This window comes from Dermacentor silvarum, chromosome 4, assembly GCF_013339745.2.
Source record: "Dermacentor silvarum isolate Dsil-2018 chromosome 4, BIME_Dsil_1.4, whole genome shotgun sequence".
NCBI classification, from domain to species: Eukaryota; Metazoa; Arthropoda; class Arachnida; order Ixodida; family Ixodidae; genus Dermacentor; species Dermacentor silvarum.
In genome coordinates this window covers 139,430,154-139,447,929 of record NC_051157.2, presented here as the reverse complement: position 1 = coordinate 139,447,929, position 17,776 = coordinate 139,430,154, and the positions used below count along the sequence as shown (strand labels likewise).

The 17,776-nt window shown below is 49.1% G+C and overlaps 4 protein-coding genes across 4 annotated transcripts in view; 1 reads left to right on the top strand and 3 right to left on the bottom strand.

The window, feature by feature from the left end:
* Positions 1-17,776, top strand: part of LOC119450668 (KICSTOR complex protein ITFG2) — a 120,718-nt gene that overhangs the window by 50,251 nt on the left and 52,691 nt on the right. Inside the window, exon 13 of the mRNA XM_037714178.2 lies at positions 5,033-5,131. Coding sequence (XP_037570106.2) covers positions 5,033-5,085 — 53 coding nt within the window. The 3' untranslated portion in view covers positions 5,086-5,131. The remainder of the gene's footprint in view (positions 1-5,032; positions 5,132-17,776) is intronic.
* The window catches only part of LOC125944791 (tigger transposable element-derived protein 6-like), a 116,006-nt gene continuing 105,303 nt past the window's right edge, over positions 7,074-17,776 (bottom strand). Inside the window, exon 2 of the mRNA XM_049666131.1 lies at positions 7,074-9,190. Coding sequence (XP_049522088.1) covers positions 8,477-9,190 — 714 coding nt within the window. The 3' untranslated portion in view covers positions 7,074-8,476. The remainder of the gene's footprint in view (positions 9,191-17,776) is intronic.
* On the bottom strand, positions 7,972-8,433 carry LOC125945023 (major centromere autoantigen B-like). The gene has a single exon (XM_049666572.1). It carries the CDS (start codon positions 8,431-8,433, stop codon positions 7,972-7,974), a length of 462 nt encoding a protein of 153 aa, XP_049522529.1.
* Positions 15,350-16,543, bottom strand: LOC119448942 (tigger transposable element-derived protein 6). The gene has a single exon (XM_037712146.2). The coding sequence runs from the start codon at positions 16,445-16,447 to the stop codon at positions 15,419-15,421; it is 1,029 nt and encodes a 342-aa protein (XP_037568074.2). The 5' UTR covers positions 16,448-16,543; the 3' UTR covers positions 15,350-15,418.

The window sequence follows — 17,776 nt, the reverse complement described above, 5'->3', positions numbered from 1 at the left end:
TCTTTCGTGCCGAGGTTCGCGACGCCTGAGAAGCCCGAGCAGACGACGGCGAAAATCCGCTAATGGCATGGCGTGCTTACGGTCACGCGTCTCGGTCGACGAATGGAAATGCGCATCGGGACAACATTTTTTGCGGGCTTTTTCTTCGTAGCCATTCAGCGCACAGAGTAGCGGTGGTGCGAAAACTAAACGAGGCGACGGCTATGACCACTGAACTATGACCACTGAAAACTAAACGACGGCTATGACCACTGAAAACTAAACGAGAAGAGTGGCTTTTTCAAACAAGACGGTTGCTTGGCGACTACGGATCCCACCCAGGTCCCGCTGTGCCAGCTTGTCTGTGCCAGTCGCTGCGCTGGCTAGGCCGTCGCCGCCGTTGCTCATGTGTTCGTATGATCTGCAGCGGTGCGGCAACGCGTTCGGAACAGCCGATGTTTTTCATATTGTGCTGTTACGTCCGTCCGTCTCCGCACACATGATCACTTTCCTTTTAAACGCAGCATCATGATGAACTCGGGGGTGGTATTTCGGCTGGGAAATGTTACGAATTCGTATCGTACGAAGCCGTGATCGTATCACCGGGGTTTTAGACAATCTACAGCAAAGCACACTATATAAACTCTGTAAATCATTGAATTGATATTGTAAGAGTGCAGAAACGCAGTGAAACAAAAATCCTTTACAAATGTATGCCACTCAGGCAACTGATTCACCAGACAGTGAAACTGTGTAGTCAAACCTGAATACAGTAGAACCCCGCTGTTACGTTCCCGGGTGCTGCGTTTCCCAGCTCTTACAATTTTTTTTTGTTACGGTCCCATGAAAAACGTAACAGCAGGGTTCTACCTACTGTATATGGAATTATTGTCTATATCGAACAGTTGTAACATCCTCTTGGAAATCCTATATACAGTGTATACCGCTTATAACGTAAGCCACCAGAGTTGCGAATATCCGCACTATAAGTGGTACCGCACTATAACCAAAACAACTACAGTAAAACCTCGATAATTCGAACTCGGTTAATTCGAAATTTCGGTTAATTCGAAGAATTTGAGCGGTCCCGTCATTCTCAATGCAAATTCTACCGGATAATTTGAATGGCCCGCGCGGCTCTATTCGGATAATTCGAAGTTTCCGGCTAGTAGCAACGTGCGGCGGTTACGTTAGGGCACTCCGTACAGTCGCCAACCGATTTTCCGAGCTCGAGGGGACTGAAAAATAGTCCGGAAAACTCGTTCGGCCGAAAAAAAAAAAAGTTATTAGTGCGGCTTAAAAAAATCTCTAATAATGCCCTGCCTCATACTACGCTTGAAGAGGATCGCCTTGCTTGGATTTGTGCAGCAATGACGTCGTCTCTGTGTACAGTCGACACAAACGTCACCGCGTTGGCGATCTCTGCCAACGGAGTTCGCCATGGAGATCCAAGAAACGAGCTTCGCACCGCTTAGCTCTCGCGAAGGTACAGGAGGTAGCTGCCGATCACTGAGACATGGGTCTCCGAGACACCTGCTCGGTGTACACGCTACGTTCAAAATAGCAAACGAAACTTGAGAAAAAAAAAAAATCTCACTGAATTAACAAGCGTGGTGTCAGCGCGCACGAACGAGCGTGGCCGCGAAGGTTCGTGCGGTCTATCGCTTCAACGGAAACTGAGCGGCAAGAGCACATCGCATAAAAAAGGTCAGAGCAGTCTGGAGATCGCTTTCAAGATACGGTGCGCGCGAGAAACCGCTCCGGCACTAAGTACGCAGTTAGAAGAGTAGAAGAGCACATACGGCGGGCGCGTGGCGCTGATTTTATCGCCCTTGGACTTTGTATGGAACCTCAGGGCGGCGACGCCGACGGCGAAAATCCGCTTGAAATGTCCATATAATTGGTGTCGCAATAAAAAAACATCCCACAATAAATGGTTACAACGATAGTGCTGAGCGCATTACTAAGAAAAAAAGAAAAAGAGCAGTACTCTGGAGCGTTCTGTCAGCCAAGGAAGAGCGGGCATGGCCTCCGAGACTGGAGGATTGCGCTAGCTCTTTATTGATAGCGCGCGTTCCAATCTTGGAGGCTACACAGCGAGCCACTGGAAACCAAGCCAGTGCAAAATCCAACATGGCGGCCTTCAAGATTGGGTAGCGCGGCTCGGAAAGAGCGATTTAGTCCGCAAAATCGAACTTTGGGGTCTCAATTCGTCCGAAAAATTGGGTGCGAAAATGCATGCACCACCACGCCCGCTTTCGCGGCAGTTATCGATTCCGTGAACATCGTCCGCAACATTGTTGAGTGCAGTGCGGGTGATATCTGTATGCTACGTTTTTTGAGCCAGCTGGAGAGCATGGCACTAGGGGCGGCGAACCAGCTTGCCAAGTAATCCCGCATCGGTAATTACATTGAGTAATTTTTCTCGGACATGGAAAATAAAGGTGATTTCTTTTTGCTGCAAGTTCTTGCTTGTTTTCTTTTTTTATTATTCATTTCGGTTAATTCGAAAATCCGCTTAATTCGAAGAATTTTCGCGGTCCGGCGACCTTCGAATTATCGAGGTTTTACTGTAATTTATTGCGATAATGGACGCTCCAAGCGCATTTCTGCCGTCACTGTCACCGTGCTCTAGGTACCGTATTCGCTTACTAAATAAATTAACAAGCACGGGGTCACGCGCGCGCAGGCAAACATGAACACATCTCGCTCGTTGACCGCAGAAACGAACTGTCAAAATGCTCGAGTGATGAAGCGCAGCGAGCGAATTGACCTTCGTGCTATCATGCCTCTCGTTTCAAGGCAACCTATAAGCGGCGAAAACACGGTGCGCGGTGGACTTTCCCCGTCGCAGATTGCTTTCAAGATAGGGCCAAGGTGATCGTATCGCTGAAGTGGATCGTCGCAGATTACGTCCTGCTTCGGTCCACTGAAACCGTTCCGCAGTGCTTTGCTGGCAAAAATCCTCTCCTGTTTGCGCCAGTCCCGAACGCAAGTTTCGGATTCTCCGAACGCCCGTGATGCGGCCCGATTTTTGTCCGTCTCTGCACACATGATCACTTTCCTTTTAAATGCGGCATCATGATGAACTCAGTACTTCGTGCTGATAGAGCAGACGCAGAGAACGTGAAGACTGACGGTAGACTATTGCCTAAGCACGTGTACTGCAGCACATGGAGGAAGCTACGGTAGCTAGGCTCGATAGTAGCTATGCTCGACGCGCGTGCGAGGCGGCCATTTGAAATGCCGACGGCTATTGGTAACGCAGATTTAGGGTCGTACTCGATTCTAACGCGCATGCAATTTTGGGACCTGTATTATTGGAAAAAAAGTGCGCGTGAGATTCGAGTAAATACGGTATTTATGGCTTGAGGGGAGCGTTTGCCGTCTAGGTTGACTGCCGAACTTCCAGGGAGCTGCACTGTAACCGGTATTTCGTGTCCCGCAACTGCACTATAAGCCATACGCGTATACATAGAGTGCTATGGGAAAATTAACGGCAGTCTGAAAAGACCGTATTATATCTGGTCCTGCACTATAAGCCGTTACGTTATAAGTGGTCTATACTGTAAAAGTATAGCGTTGTACTACACTTGTATCAAACTCCCGTTTGACCCCCACATTCTACATATTGAACACTGTGCCATGCCATGCCCCTGCAAGTGCACTTTTGCGAATGTGTACGCAATCACTTCTTGCTCTATCAGAAATATTTAGTGCCAATGAAATTGAAACGACACTATTCTGGCAGATGCTGTCAAACTAGACTCTGAATCTGAAGGGCAGTTCATGCAATAGAGGAAAAATTAGCGCATTGAGTGTCTTAGTTTTGATCGCTGCGCACATGGATGACTTGATTGTGCTAACTGTGCCCGTTCACCATCGGCAAAAGCAGATCACCACTCTGCTTCAAGAACGCAAACGGCCTTCCGGTTCGATACGCATTCCGCAAGAAAGCGTGGATGACACTCGATCTTTTAACTGAGTAGCTGTGTTTAGATTTAGCAAAACCATCACACACCATATCCATGCACTTCATGGAAAGACCATCACGGCAGCAGTGCGCAAGACTCGCGCACAGTCAACGTATGATTTTTTGCTCTCGCTAGGGACTGCGAAAATAGCCGAAAAATTTAATGCAGGCCTTTTACTGCCCCCGAGGGCTCAAATTGCCATAGTTGTATCTGAAATAGCTCTGAAGGCCTGTTAGTACACTTATGAGTCGTAGCGGTGCTCAAACTGTGGCAAGAAATGGCAGGTGCACGCATGTGTAATTAAGGAATGCATTCAGTGTCTTGTGACAGTAGCCCGTTCTCACTCTGTATGCTTCACCGCAATACATTTCGTATGCTTGTCTATGAAACACCACTGTATTCCAGCGAAGCCGACTCTTGGGAACTGGCATTATGCAACGCTTGACCCTTTTCGTGCTTACCCCTTCTTTGAAGCCATCGGGGTCAGCGAAGATGGCAAAGATGGAGTCGGCGCTCTTGTTGACAGTGACGGATCCTTTCAATGAAAAACACGGCATAAAAGAGTAGGACGCTTTGTAGTGAACGTCGAAGCAGCTAGGCCCGGTGTTGCCGCGATGGTGGATATGGCTGCCAGTGGATCGGCATGCAAGAGCACTGGTTCGAGGCTGCGAGATAATCAAAATGGCAGCAGTGGCCACTTCGATTAATGCCATTTCGGACCTGCGGTTGTGGCAAAAAGTCAGTAAAATTGGATAGCGAAGGGTTTTAGCGTACAAAATTTCACTGTCTGCAAGCGCAAGTAAAACACGTTGCATGTGAAGTTGTTAGTTTTTAGTATAATGGCAATATTGTTAGTGTTCTTATTGATTCTCTCCGACATGCGTCAGCCTATATTGAGCACTAGTCCTTTCATCAATGGCCATTGGATACTCGTAAAAATATGTTCAGCTTGAGGGATGGGTGCAGATCTTTTGTTCAAAACTAATTGTGATACAGTTTTTCTTGTGCATAAATGTTTAGTCCGCCAAAATATATGACATGCAATTCTCTCTCTCAGTTTTTATCCACTTTTTTTTTAGCATGTCCTGTGGAGAGCGCTGACCCAGATGAAGGAACTGAAGATGCCGGATGAGCTACAAGTTCAGTCGCCATCCTGAGACTACACTGATCATTGTGCTGTGAGCTTTGGGAGTTTTTGTTCATGACCTTGACTAGCTTCTCAACCTCCTTGAACTGGAATGATGCCGTCGGGAAGCATTGTTTAAAGGCCCCTCACCAGGAATTTCGGTTAGGTCAAAAGTTGTAAAGTGCCGTTCAAGGAGCGCTGTGGCACAAGAATTTTAAAAATTGTTTTGTAGTAGCTGAGATAGAAGAAGCAAATGAAATGGTGTGAGCAGATGAGATACCCTTCTCACATCTCGGGCTCTCTATCAGTTCGATCACAATGCACAAGTTACATTCGTCCCATGCATTTGCCTATATTAGAGATGAGGGCCCAGACAATTGTGCTGTGCAGACCATGCAATGCAATGTAACGGTAACGTCACTATCTCTGCCTCTTTTTTTTTCCGTCTACCTTGCTATTTTCTATGCAGCTGCAGAACATTTCCGGTTGTGGTTTAATGCACACTGCATTTCATGAGAATCCCTGAATTGTTTGTGTTGATGTTTACTATTTGTGTGCTATGTAGCTGGCATGCATGTGACATGGAGGTGAGAGCATTGATGCCATCTCTTCTGGCAGGGAGTGTGGCTCCTCTGAGAAGTGTGTGCTGGCTTTTGCTTGAATTCTCATTTTTCAGCTGTTTTTACAGTGTACAGCAGGGAAATAGGTTGCAGATGTGGTCGTCACTGCTTGATTTGCACAGCGCAATTGTCTGTTCACAATGCCCAAAACCTAGTGAGGGGCCTACTAAGTGGCTCATACAGCACACCTGTCGGGGAAAATGCCCTGGTATGTAGTAGATACAGCATTTGTTTTAAGAAATATCGTGCAGAATTATTTCAAAATGTGATTTGAGAGCTATCCTGCATGTTATTGAAGTGGCAAACTCTTTGTTGTGCTCACAAACATGCCTATTACTCAACACTCACCTTCACTCTGGTGATGCTTACATAGCTTCCATGGTAAAACCGCTGTATGAAAAAGTATTGACATCACCACTGCTGTTCCACGCTCTATGTTCATTTCTTGCTCTCCTGCTCCGATGGTGCTCATGCTCCAATGGTGGCACAGCCCATGCTGTCGCACTGTAGCAGACAGGCTCGCAAATTCAAGCCTGGTGCTTGAGTTTTCATTGTGACTCCATTCTTCTGTCTGACAAATTCTACCGTGCAGGTTTATTGTAACTTGGATATACAAACACAAATGCTCTTTGAGCGTGCTTCTCTCAACACCCGCCATGGGAACTAAATATCTGTGGCGTTGTGCTGCTGAGCAAAGGGTCGCAGGTTCAGTTCCTGGCCACATTGGCTGCTGTATGTAATCGTGTAAGGCTCGCACTTTATTTTTTCTTATGTTTTTGCAACGGGTGGGCCTTACATGAGGCAAGCTTATGACTACTCACTGAAGCCTCAAACTACACTCAGACAGCTTTGCAGAATAATGCGACACCTAGTGCCCGACTATGAACGCAGTCTTATTCAATCTCTGTTGCTTCCGCTTCCTGCATTGTTTGATGAGCTCACCTCATTGGCGCTCTCCCAAAGCTGGTCGTCCTCCTTACCGTCCTTCATTGTTTGAGATTCCTGTCACCTTAAAGCTCTTGACGATGGTCTTGTACAAAACCGCACACCACACGTTCAAACTCCACGTGCAGACTTTTTGCAGCGATGGCCTTTTAATGCGCCCGAAGCACAATGCAGAAAACGATGCATCTCTGCACAGCCAATATCGTTGGATTTGTTGGATGGATCGTTGGATGGATTCTGGAGGCGTGGAGCGAAATTCCCGGCAATATGATCATCTGCAGCTTCAAAAAGACTGGAATTTCAAACAGCCTGGACGGCACAGAAGATGATGCACTGTGGGCCGACGATGGCGAAGCAGCAAGCGATGTCAGTGAAGATAGTGACGACAGTAGTTGCCGAGTAAGAGCACGAACAAATGGCCGACTAGTCACACGAACAAAAAAAATTGGTTGAACATACGTTGCATACTCGCTTTTACTAAAAAGCTTGTAAGTTTTTAATAGCGAGTTTCTTATCTACATCGTAATATGAAATTTAAATTGTTATAAATCTGTCATAGCTTTCTCTTTTCTTCTGTGTAATGAACCTTCCCCCCAAATTGACGTTAACTTTTCTGAAAAACGTGGGTTCATTACACAAGTAAATATGGTAGTTATCGATGCGCCACTGATTGGCATGGTAATTTGCAGCATAGTACATCATGTCCTCCATCCAGTTGGCTAACAATGCGTAGCTTTTCACTGTTTCCACCACTGCACTCAACAAAACTGCGGAGAACGTTCAGTGACTCGACCATTGTGGTCGAGTCTGGTGCTTGGGCGAGCTAAATCTGGTGCTGGCGAGCTAAATGTCCCCTCCATCTTCGTTGGAAGGCCCACTGTCGCACATCTCTCCTTCATAGTCTGCATAAGACGTTTGTGCATCAAGTTCAGTGCCCAAATAGTTTCCGAAATTTAATCGGTCGCACCCGCTGTCGTCGTCATTGCCGAAGTCGTTCATGCATGCACACAATGACTCTCCTTCATCATCCAGGGCGCAATTGGCATCTGACATGTCATTGCAACTGTCGTTTGGATCATTTTTCCAACTGTCTTGTTTCTTGAAAAACCCAGCGTGCTTGAAAGCAACGTTTGATCATATCGCCCTGGAGCTGCTTCCAGGCAAACGCAGTTAGGCAAATGGCAACCAGAAGGTTGCCAATACAGTAGAATCTCGATGATACGAATTCCTCGGGAGCACGCGAAATATTCGTATGATCCCGAATTCGTATGGAGCCAAAACAAGCCAATCTTAACATGAAAATGAATACAAACTTTATTGGCCACAGCTACTTCCGGCCGAAAAAGTCCGTTATGTTTGCTTGCACTTTCTTGCCCTCGAGGTCGTTGACGAGACCGGCCTGAAAGGCATAAAATCGTGCAGCGGTTTCGTCGCTCACGTTGCCGGCACTTACGGTGCGGCGTAGAACATCGAGGGCGTTAAGGCTTTCTGACGTCGACGGCAGCTGGTCACACACGTCAGCCTCTTCATCATCACTCTCACTCTCGACTTCATTCACTTCGTCGACCAATTCTTCAATCGATCTTAACCCGCAGGTCGCGACGTTGTCGTCCGCGGTGACGAAGTCGTGAACGGAAGCTTGAGTTTGCAGACTCCCCCAGCCTTCAATTCCAAAGTCCTCATCGGGCTCTTCACTATCTCCTGTCGGAGCTGCGTCCGGTCCAGTTTTAAATCCACATTTGCGAAAACAGTTTGCGATGGTGTCCGAGGTCACATTATCCCATGACATGGCCAAAAAGTGCAACGCATCGAGTAGACTGATGTGCAAATTCTCATCTTTTGCGATGAATCTTTGCCAGGAGACGCCTCACTAAAAGTCCTTTGAAGTGATGCTTCACGTTGCGAATTATTCCCGCGTCCAGTGGCTGCAAATGGCTCGTCGTGTTTGCAGGCAGGAATCTTACGGTGACGTTGTTAAATGTCGTTTCCTTTGGGTGGGCGGAACACTGATCCACAAAAAGCAAAATCTTTCGGTTTTTCGCTGCCATTTTCCGATCCAGGATCGTGAGGAACTCGCGGAAAAATTCTGCGGTCATCCACGCTTTCTTGTTTCCCTCGTACAAACAAGGTAAACGTCCTGCCAATCGAAAGCACCTCGGCTGTTTAGACTTGCCTATGACGGTAAGCTGCATTTTCTCGGAGCCGTCGGCATTAACACAAAAAAGCACGGTGATTCTCTCCTTACTTTTTTGGCCGCCCTGGCAAGCCTGGCCCTTCACACACGAGCTCCTCTCCGGTTGCAAATTGAAAAAGAGGCCCGCTTTGTCAGCATTAAATATGTCGCGCGGTGCATAGTCCGAAATCAGCGCCGGCAACGTGTTCAGCCAGTCGCTGACAGCTGACTGATCCACTTTCTTTCCTTCACCGCAAACGACTCTATAAACAAGTCCATGCCTTTCTTTAAAACGATGCAGCCATCCCCCGGAAGCTTGGAAATTTTCAATTCCAAGTGAAAGCGCAATGTTGTCCGCCTTCTCGCGGAGCACCTTGCCGTCCACGTTGACGCCGGCCGCTGTGACTTCGGTAAACCGTGTCAGCAGGACCTCTTCCAGCTTCACGTGCGTGGCTGTCTTCGCCTGTTTGACGTTCACGCCGAAGTGCTGGGCATTCTTCATCACAACGTCTCGCTGCCCAACAATGGTACACAGCGTCGACGGTGCTATGCCTAGCTCCTTTGCCAACTCGACACGTTTCTTCTTCGGGTTTTCGTCGACCTTCTTGAGGATTTCAATTTTCTCCTTAAACGAAAGGGCCTTCCGTTTTCGCGACATGTCAAACAGCGGACGCTTCTGTCTTTCTACGCGCACTAAACTTGCGTCCATCACGTTCAGGCAGTCCATGTTGCAGCGCTGTTGCAGTTATCCAAAACGCACAGGGCAGCAGCAGCAGTGAACACTGAACAGACGCATGCAGCAGCAGCGCGCAGCCGCCTGTGATAGCGATGGCGATCCGGCTTTTCTTTTCAGATCGGGTCGCCCTGCACGAAGTATGGTGGCTAGCCACCATACGGAAGCGCGGCGTAGCACTAAACGAAAAAAAAAAAAAAAACTGCGTACGCCACCATACGAAAGCGCGGCGTACCACTAAACGAAAAAAAAAAGAAAAAGCGCACGCTGATGAGCTTCCAGGAAATTAGTGACGCCATAGATATGGGTGACGCAGACTTGTCAGGCACGTGACTCACCCTGGCTCGGCAGGTTTCGTGCCGAGCGCACGCGACGTGGACGCGAAGGGAGGCGGGTGTGGAGAGGAGGGCTGGTGGCCGCTCCCGCTCGGCCGGCCGACACTGGAGGTGAAGGGAGGTGGGTGGGGAAAGGGGGGCCCGTAGCCGATGCCGCTTGGCCGGCCGAGACTGGAGGTGAAGGGAAGCGGGCGTGAAAAGGGCCAGCAGCCGCGCATTACACGGTGGCTACTCTCCCCCTCCGAGATCAGCCGCGTCGCCCCTCTCGCGTGCACCGGTCGTTGGCGCGCGCGTTCGTATCATCCGCGAAGGCTCGAGAAACAGTTCGTGTGATCCCGAATCATAGCGTATTCTATGTAACGTAGATCGTCCAAAACACTTTCAAAATTCGTATCATCGCGAAATTCGGATCAACCGTAATCGTATCATCGAGATTCTACTGTACTCCAGCACAGGAGTATTCTTTTTAGCAAATGGCAGTGTTAAATCTTCCTCACATGCAGAAATACTCCTCGATCCATAGGCTGCGATACTGCTGTGACATTTGGCTGTAGGAAGACGAGCCAAACTGCTTTCAAGTTCTGGGTGTCAGCGAGCGGTGGGCAGTTGTCCACGACAAAAGCAACTTACCGCCCACTGTCAGCAAGCTTATGGTCAAGATGCCACACTTAATCCTCGAACAGTGCAGCCGTCATCCAGCCTTTTTGTCATTTTTGAAGAGCATGTCATCCTTAAGAGGTACAGTCGCCGACTGTTTATTTGGACTCGACGGGAACCGCCGAAAAAACCAAATAATCAACAGTCCGAAAAAAAAGGATTCGCCAGAAAAATGTACCTTTATGGTCCCAGTGGACGGAAAAAATTGTCAATGCGCGACTGTACAGATGCACGCTTACGCGCGATCAGGTCAGCCTGTATTTCCGACAGTGTCTGGCTATCGCTATAGACAAAGAAGTGACAAGGCCTGGGCGCCAAGTTCGCACTCGATGGCTGTGGTGTGGGCGGTGCATCAACATCAGAGTGGCTGTCCACTTGCGGCGGCTCCAGAACCTGATGGACGATGTCCTCCTCATCCAACTCGGCGCAGGGCAGGACGGCACTGTCGAAGTTAGCAAACTGTTCAAACGTAACAGCGGGGATATCGACCCCACTGGCACTGAGGTCGTCGATAACGTTTGTGTCAGGCGGCAGCTCAGCCGGGGGGTCGTGGCCTGTGGCACTGTCTTCATCAAGGAAAAATCCTGCATGGTAAAAGCAGTTGCGGATTGTGTCCACCGTCGCTGCCTTCCAGGCATCAGACAGGATGCCGATGGCCAACAGCACATCCACAACGTAGTTCTTGCCGCGGTCCACATACAAGAGCACGCGATTTAAAAGGCGCGATCGGTAGGGAACCTTCAAGTTCTTAATCACACCCTGGTCCATGGGCTGCAACACACTTGTTGTATTTGGTGGCAAAAACTCTAGATCAATTGCCTTCAGGTTGGTTATGTGCCCGTGGGCACCGCAGTTGTCGACGAACATGAGCACCTTGCGGTTCTGAAGCTCGTATTTTCGATCAAGCTTCCGGATGTACTTCTCAAAAAGATCCTGGGTGATCCAGGCCTTTGAGTTTGCCTCGTACCAGACAGGCAGCGTCTTGACCCCTTTAAAACATCTAGGATGTTTTGACTTTCCTATAACAAGGAGCGGAAGCTTCTCCGTTCCTGACATGTTGCCTCCCACGACAACTGTCAGACGCTCCTTACTATGCTTTCCCCCGTGGCAGGGCTCCCCGGAGAAAGCAAGCATCTTGTCATGCAACATCTTATAAAAAAGGCCTGTCTCATCGCAGTTAAAGACGTTGTCTGGAGAGTACTGGCGCAGCAGTGCACACAGCTTGTCTGCGCGGTAGTTCGACACAAGGGTTAGGTCGACAGCCCCACTCTCGCCACACATTCGTTTAAATGCCAGGTCGTACTTTTTTTTAAAATTCCACAGCCAGCCATCGCTGAATTTGAATCTAGTAATATCCATGCGCAGGGCCAGCGTCTCTGCTTTTTGTTTGAGCAGATCGCCAGACATGGGTATCCGCTTAGCTACAGTGGCGCTCAGCCACATGTTCAAGGCCTCTTCCAGCTCAGGATGGCTGCCATCGCGGCAATTTTTCTGCTTCCCCGCAGACACTTTTTCCGCTGCCTCCAGGATCTTCCCCTTGTTCTTCAAGTAGTCGGAGACGGTTTGCTTCGAAATGGAGAACTCCCGAGCAACTTTGCATTTAGGTCGGCCGCTTTCCACATGACGAATAATGGCTGCTTTCTTCGCCATCGTCAGAGTCTTGTAATTGCTGCGTCTCGTCGGCGCAGATGGCACGGGAGGCGTCGGAGCCATTTCGCACTACGCAACGACTGAACGAGATCGAACAAGCAAATGAGGCCTAACACACAAAGCAAAAGAGCGAGACTTGAAAGGTAGCTGTTGACAAGGCCTAGGTCAAGTAACAACTGACAACACAAAAGCCAAGCACCGACTTCTAAGCACACTGGCTTGGCTTGGCCTGGCCTGCTGTTTGGACACGGTATACAGTCAATGGATACTGGACTGGCTAAATCCGAAACACGACAACCAATAGGTGCAGCCAACAAAAGTATAGCCTTCGAGATCAGCAACTGTAACTTGTAGGTGCTGCGTGGATTAGGCACCAGCAATCCAACCATAGCAAGCGCGCCCTTTCAGTGCTCACAACCTAGCAAAATGTAAACATCGCGGCCAGCTTGTCGTGACTGTATCGTGGTGTTCGACGTCGCATCTGACCAGGCTGCCCGAGTCCGAAAAATCTAACGGCGCGCTGTAAGGCGTCTGAACTATCGGTCGTGGTTATACATTACTTCAATGGGATGAATGGAGGTGCCGCGAAGGTGTCCGAATAAACGAGCATGTCCGAATTTTCAGCGTCCGAATAAATGGTCAGCGACTGTAGTTGCACATTATTAAAGCACCGAGGCTTCTTCGCCTGACTAATGATCAGCAGTGGAAGCTTGTGACTGCCGGACATATTTTCGCCAAACAGGATAGTTACAGTGGAATCTCGATGATACGATCACGGCTAATACGAATTTCCGGATGATACAAATTTTCCTGTGGTCCTGGCCGAGCCCCATTACTTTGCAACGTGCTAGAGAACGATTATTACGAATCTATTTTCGACCCGCGTCGGTTGATACGAATAAACGCCGCCCCACCGACGGCCGCGAAAGAGAACACCGCCCAGTAATGCGCTTTCTCCCTTTCTCTTTTGGTGCGGAGGCGCGTACGCGGCGCTGGACAGCGCGGAGGCCGCGACTGGGCACGAAGAGTTTGAAGCGGTGGCGCTTTTGTTGCTTTTGTGCTTTTCCCCACGCAGGCATGGGGAAGCGCGGCCGCCGCAACGAGCAAAGGTTCGTGCGGTCTATCGCTTCAACGGAAACTGAGCGGCGTAAGGCACAGCGCATAGAAAGGTCAGAGCCGTGTGGAGATCGCTTTCAAGATACAGTGCGCGCGACAACACCGACAGCCAGCACAGGTGCAATGTACAAGAATTGTTGGCAGAGTAGAAGCAGTCCCCCCCCCCCCCCCCCTCCCTCCCGCGCTGCCTTCCCGCTTTGCTCTTTTCGCGTGGGAGATTGCGTTGCCAGTTACCCTTGCATCCGGTTGCAAGGTTGCGTCCGTCTGCAGCACAGCGTCGACCCCCCCTCCCTCCCTCTCTCCCATACCCCCACGGCCTTTCGCGCGATGGAAGTCGCTTTTGCTCTCTGTGCGTTCGCTCTCCGTGAAGGTGTGTGTCCCCCGCGCGCTTTCACTCGCACATACGGCGCGCGGCGACGATCTTATCGCCCTTGGACTTATGCTCCACGTCTCATGCTCTTCCTCCGCATCGCCCTCGTTGATCTCCTCTCCCATCGGTTGGCGCAGTTCATTGAGAAGCGTGCTCGCTACCGCCCTTGTCTGCTCGCTACCGCCCTTGTCGGTGACATTTTCCCGCGGAAACCACATCTCACGCGGCTGCACTGTAATACATGGAATTTATGGGAGGGTAAACGGGAGTCGGAAAAGGCTGCGTTGTAGCCAGTTCTGCACTATAAACGGTTAAGTTATAAGTGGTCTATACTGTAAATGCTTTTTACGTGTGTGCCTGAGTGAGTTCACCTCTGACTTTTTAATTTAGCTAGTTTTAATTGTGTTTAGATTATACGAATTTTGGCTAATACAGGTATTTTTCGTGACCCCATGAGATTCGTATCATCGAGATTCCACTGTATTCTGTCCTTGCACAGTGGAACCTCGATTCTGCATAATAAGTTTTTTGGTATGATACATTTTTTTTTATTTTCCTCATAATACGTTTTTCGGATTATACGCTTTATTTTACAGTTGCCTTAAAGATCATATCAAGGAGACTCCACTGTATTGTTGTTGTTTTTTTTCCTGTGAAAAACCGCATCTTTTGGGGCAAACATTGTCAATGGTAGCATTTTGTGAAATGCTACCAACGATGCTTGATCTACATCGTAGTTCCACAACAGCACATCCTCGCAGCCGCTTCTGGACATCTGCCATTATCGCAAGCATCACGTTAAAGCGCTGCTTTTCGGCACCTGTTGTTTTGACCAGCACGCTATGTGCATCTCTTTCCTGCATTGTCCTGCTCATCGGCATGTCAAAGTTTATTGGTGTCTGATCAGCGTTTCCATTTTGTGACCAGATAAACTCTGTCCTGCAGCAGGCCTATAACTCGACTTAAGGCCCACTGCACACAGCGAAACCAAAAACAAATAGAAAAGTGAGCAACAGACACGTGAATTCGACACTACGCCCGGCTATGCCCACTATGCTGACCAAGTGCTGGCCCACCCTTCTGTGCTTGGACTCTCCCATGCGCCATTGCGCACTCATGCTCTATTACGTGAGAGTAAAGTCCGTAAACTGCGTAATGTTACTGTTGCAGGGAGCCAGTAGTGTTTTTTTCTCTTTCGAGTCTGTGAGGTACCTTTGCGCTGGCACAGGCGGCAAGCATGTGGGAAGTATTAAGTGTGCTTGCTTTAAACACGTGTGCGAGAGTAAAAGATTCTAGTCTCTCCTAAAAACTCTAGCACGGTTGTTCGATCGTGGGATTGTGCATGAGCAAAGTTGGGGCACGATTATTATGCGGGGGAAAACGAATTCAAATTTTCAAGAGCAAAGTTGGGGATACGTTTATTATGTGAGTGCATGCGTTATGCAAGTATATACGGTACTCTGAAATGAATGGCATGCTCGCAATGAACATTTACTCAAGCATAACACACATAAGACGTGTTACAAATATCCAGATAGTGAAAAAAAAAGTACACAAGCAAGCCAGCTTATACAGTCGAACCTCGATATATCGAACAGCGCGGCGATCGCGAAACAGTTCGATATATTCAGAATTCGATATAAAAAAATCAAGTAAAAAATGTGTCAAGAACTTGTGGAAAACAACCAATGAACCAATCATGGTGCAGTAAGTACTCACTTGAGGATTCAAACAAAGCATTTATTGCGTCGGCTTAAAATACTGAAAAAGGGTAGCCTGCTTTTTGTTGGCAATGGCGTGTTTGACGACTGCGTCCTCAATGTAATCCAGGCGATCCACAAGTGATAGGCCGGTGCCTTCAATCGCGCCGCAGTGGCGGCGCACAAGGGCCAGAGCAGCTATGACCTCAGCTGATGTAGGGAGTGGGGCATAATCAGCGCTTGCGGGATCCATCTCGGCAGCGTTTTCATTTGGCTGCTCAGCAGTAACTTTGGCGACGATCTCCACATTCGTCAGCTCCGCTGTTGTACCAGTGCTGTCGTCACCTCCAACGAAGTCGTCGATGCACATGCTTTGCGGCTCGGCACCAACAAAGCTCTCCAGCTTGCTCCATGTTTCGGCGAGCTCGCTTTCTTCATCTGCGCATGCCAACCCAGCATCCTCGGATTCTTCCACTGATGCCTCGTCAGTGCAGCCAGCGAAGCCCGCATGCTGAAAGCAGTTGGCTATCGTCGACTGCTTGACGTTATCCCACGACGCTTTCAGCATTTGGATGGCGCCCAAAAGATCGATCTTCAGGTCTTGGCCCATCCGGAGCTTGACAAGCAAAATTTCGATCAGCCGACGCTTGTATATTGACTTAAATGTGCGAATAATGCCCTGGTCCAACGGTTGCAGCTTCGAAGTGGTGTTAGGCGGCAGAAATACCACTTCGATGTTGCTCAGCTGGGCATCGGTGTGGTGTGCCGTGCAGGTGTCGACAATAAGGCATACCTTCCGTCCTTGACGCGCCAGGTCCGAATCCCACGCCTTCAGCCACTTGACGAAAATATCCCTCGTCATCCACGACTTCTTATTCCAGGCATAAGTCACCGGAATATTGGGGCAGTTCCGCATGCACCTCGGGGTTTGGAACTTGCCAATTACAAGTGGCCGCAGCTTCGTGCTTCCATCCATATTGGCAGCCAATAGGACCGTCACACGGGCCTTGCCTTGCTTGCCCCCGTGGCACTTGTCCCCGCGAGTGTCCAGCGTTTGTCGCGGAAGCATTTGCCAGAATAGGCCCGTCTCGTCAGCATTGAAGATTTGGTTAGGCTCATACTTTGCGAGAACTTTGGGCCACTCATGATCAAGCCACTTCTGAATTTCTTCATCATTGGCGTCCTCACTCTCTCCCGACACCGTCTTCCCAGCAATGTCGAAGCGAGTCTTGAATCGTTGCAGCCAACCGCGGCTCGCACTGAAATTCTCGGCGCCGAGAATGAATGCAAAGTTCTGTGCCTTCTGTTGCAAGATCGGTCCCGATATAGGAATATTTCGGGCCCTTGCGTCTATGAACCACTCGTGAAGCGCCTTCTCAACATCTTCGAAGGCAGCTTTGCGTACACGCCGTGCGCCGGAGTGCTGACTCTTCTCGGCCTTGGCCTTTATGTTGCCTTTGTTTTTGAGCAGAGTACTCAATGTGCTCCTTGGTATGCCAAACGCTTCTGCGACGCTCGACTTCTCGCCATTCCCGACGCGCTGGATTGCTTCTAGTTTAGCAGCAAAAGTCAGAGTAGTCCGTTTCTTAGCGTTTGCAGCCATCGTTACACACACCACGACGTGCGACAGGCCTAACTCCACACACACGAACACAACGAGGCTACGAGCGCAACGATCGATGCGACCAGGGATGCGACGACGGGGAGGAGCTAGTCAACAAGTGCAGTGCGTCGACCCGTCGACGCTGCAAGGATGCGGCGTGCGCACGCCGCTACGTTCAAGTGGCGCTCTCGGCGCCATCGATGTGTGCAGTGGTCGTAAACGCCCACCGTGCTGCCGCTAGTTTCGAGAGTGTTGCGGGAAAGCTCGCCGCCTGCCAACGGAGCGCGGGCGGTCTGGGGTGGCCGAGTTCGATATATCCATTATGCGTCAAACATCGTTCGAAATAAAAAATTAAAAATGCATGCGATTTCCTGCGTGATATAGGAACGGTTCGATATAGGCAATAATTCGATATATCCATGTTCGATATATCGAGGTTAGGCTGTAATTCACTCAGAATGGGATTTTTTTTTAGAAGGAATAAATATGATGATGTTTTCTTGTACTTACTTCTACGAAGGAGGGTGAAATACGGCATCAAAATTATGTGAATGGCTGCGTGCCAAAATAAAATGGCAAGCATATAACCATTTTGATGTGGGGCATGAGATAGATGGTTGAAGGCTACCACACGGTAACCCGGTGTATGTTTTTGTAATGTTGACAATAAAAAGAAAGTGTAGCATGCTCTGAAGCCTGTCCTGGTGCAGCTACACAAACAACTTGGCACGCACCAACATCATCGTCTCTAATGTGCCATGCAGTGAGTCTCTCATTAATCAGCTGCAAGGTATT

What these genes read in the sequence shown, in the direction of transcription:
- LOC125945023 (XM_049666572.1), bottom strand. Translation starts at nt 8,433, where the DNA reads ATGTCATGGGATAATGTGACCTCGGACACCATCGCAAACTGTTTTCGC.
- LOC119448942 (XM_037712146.2), bottom strand. Translation starts at nt 16,447, where the DNA reads ATGCTTCCGCGACAAACGCTGGACACTCGCGGGGACAAGTGCCACGGG.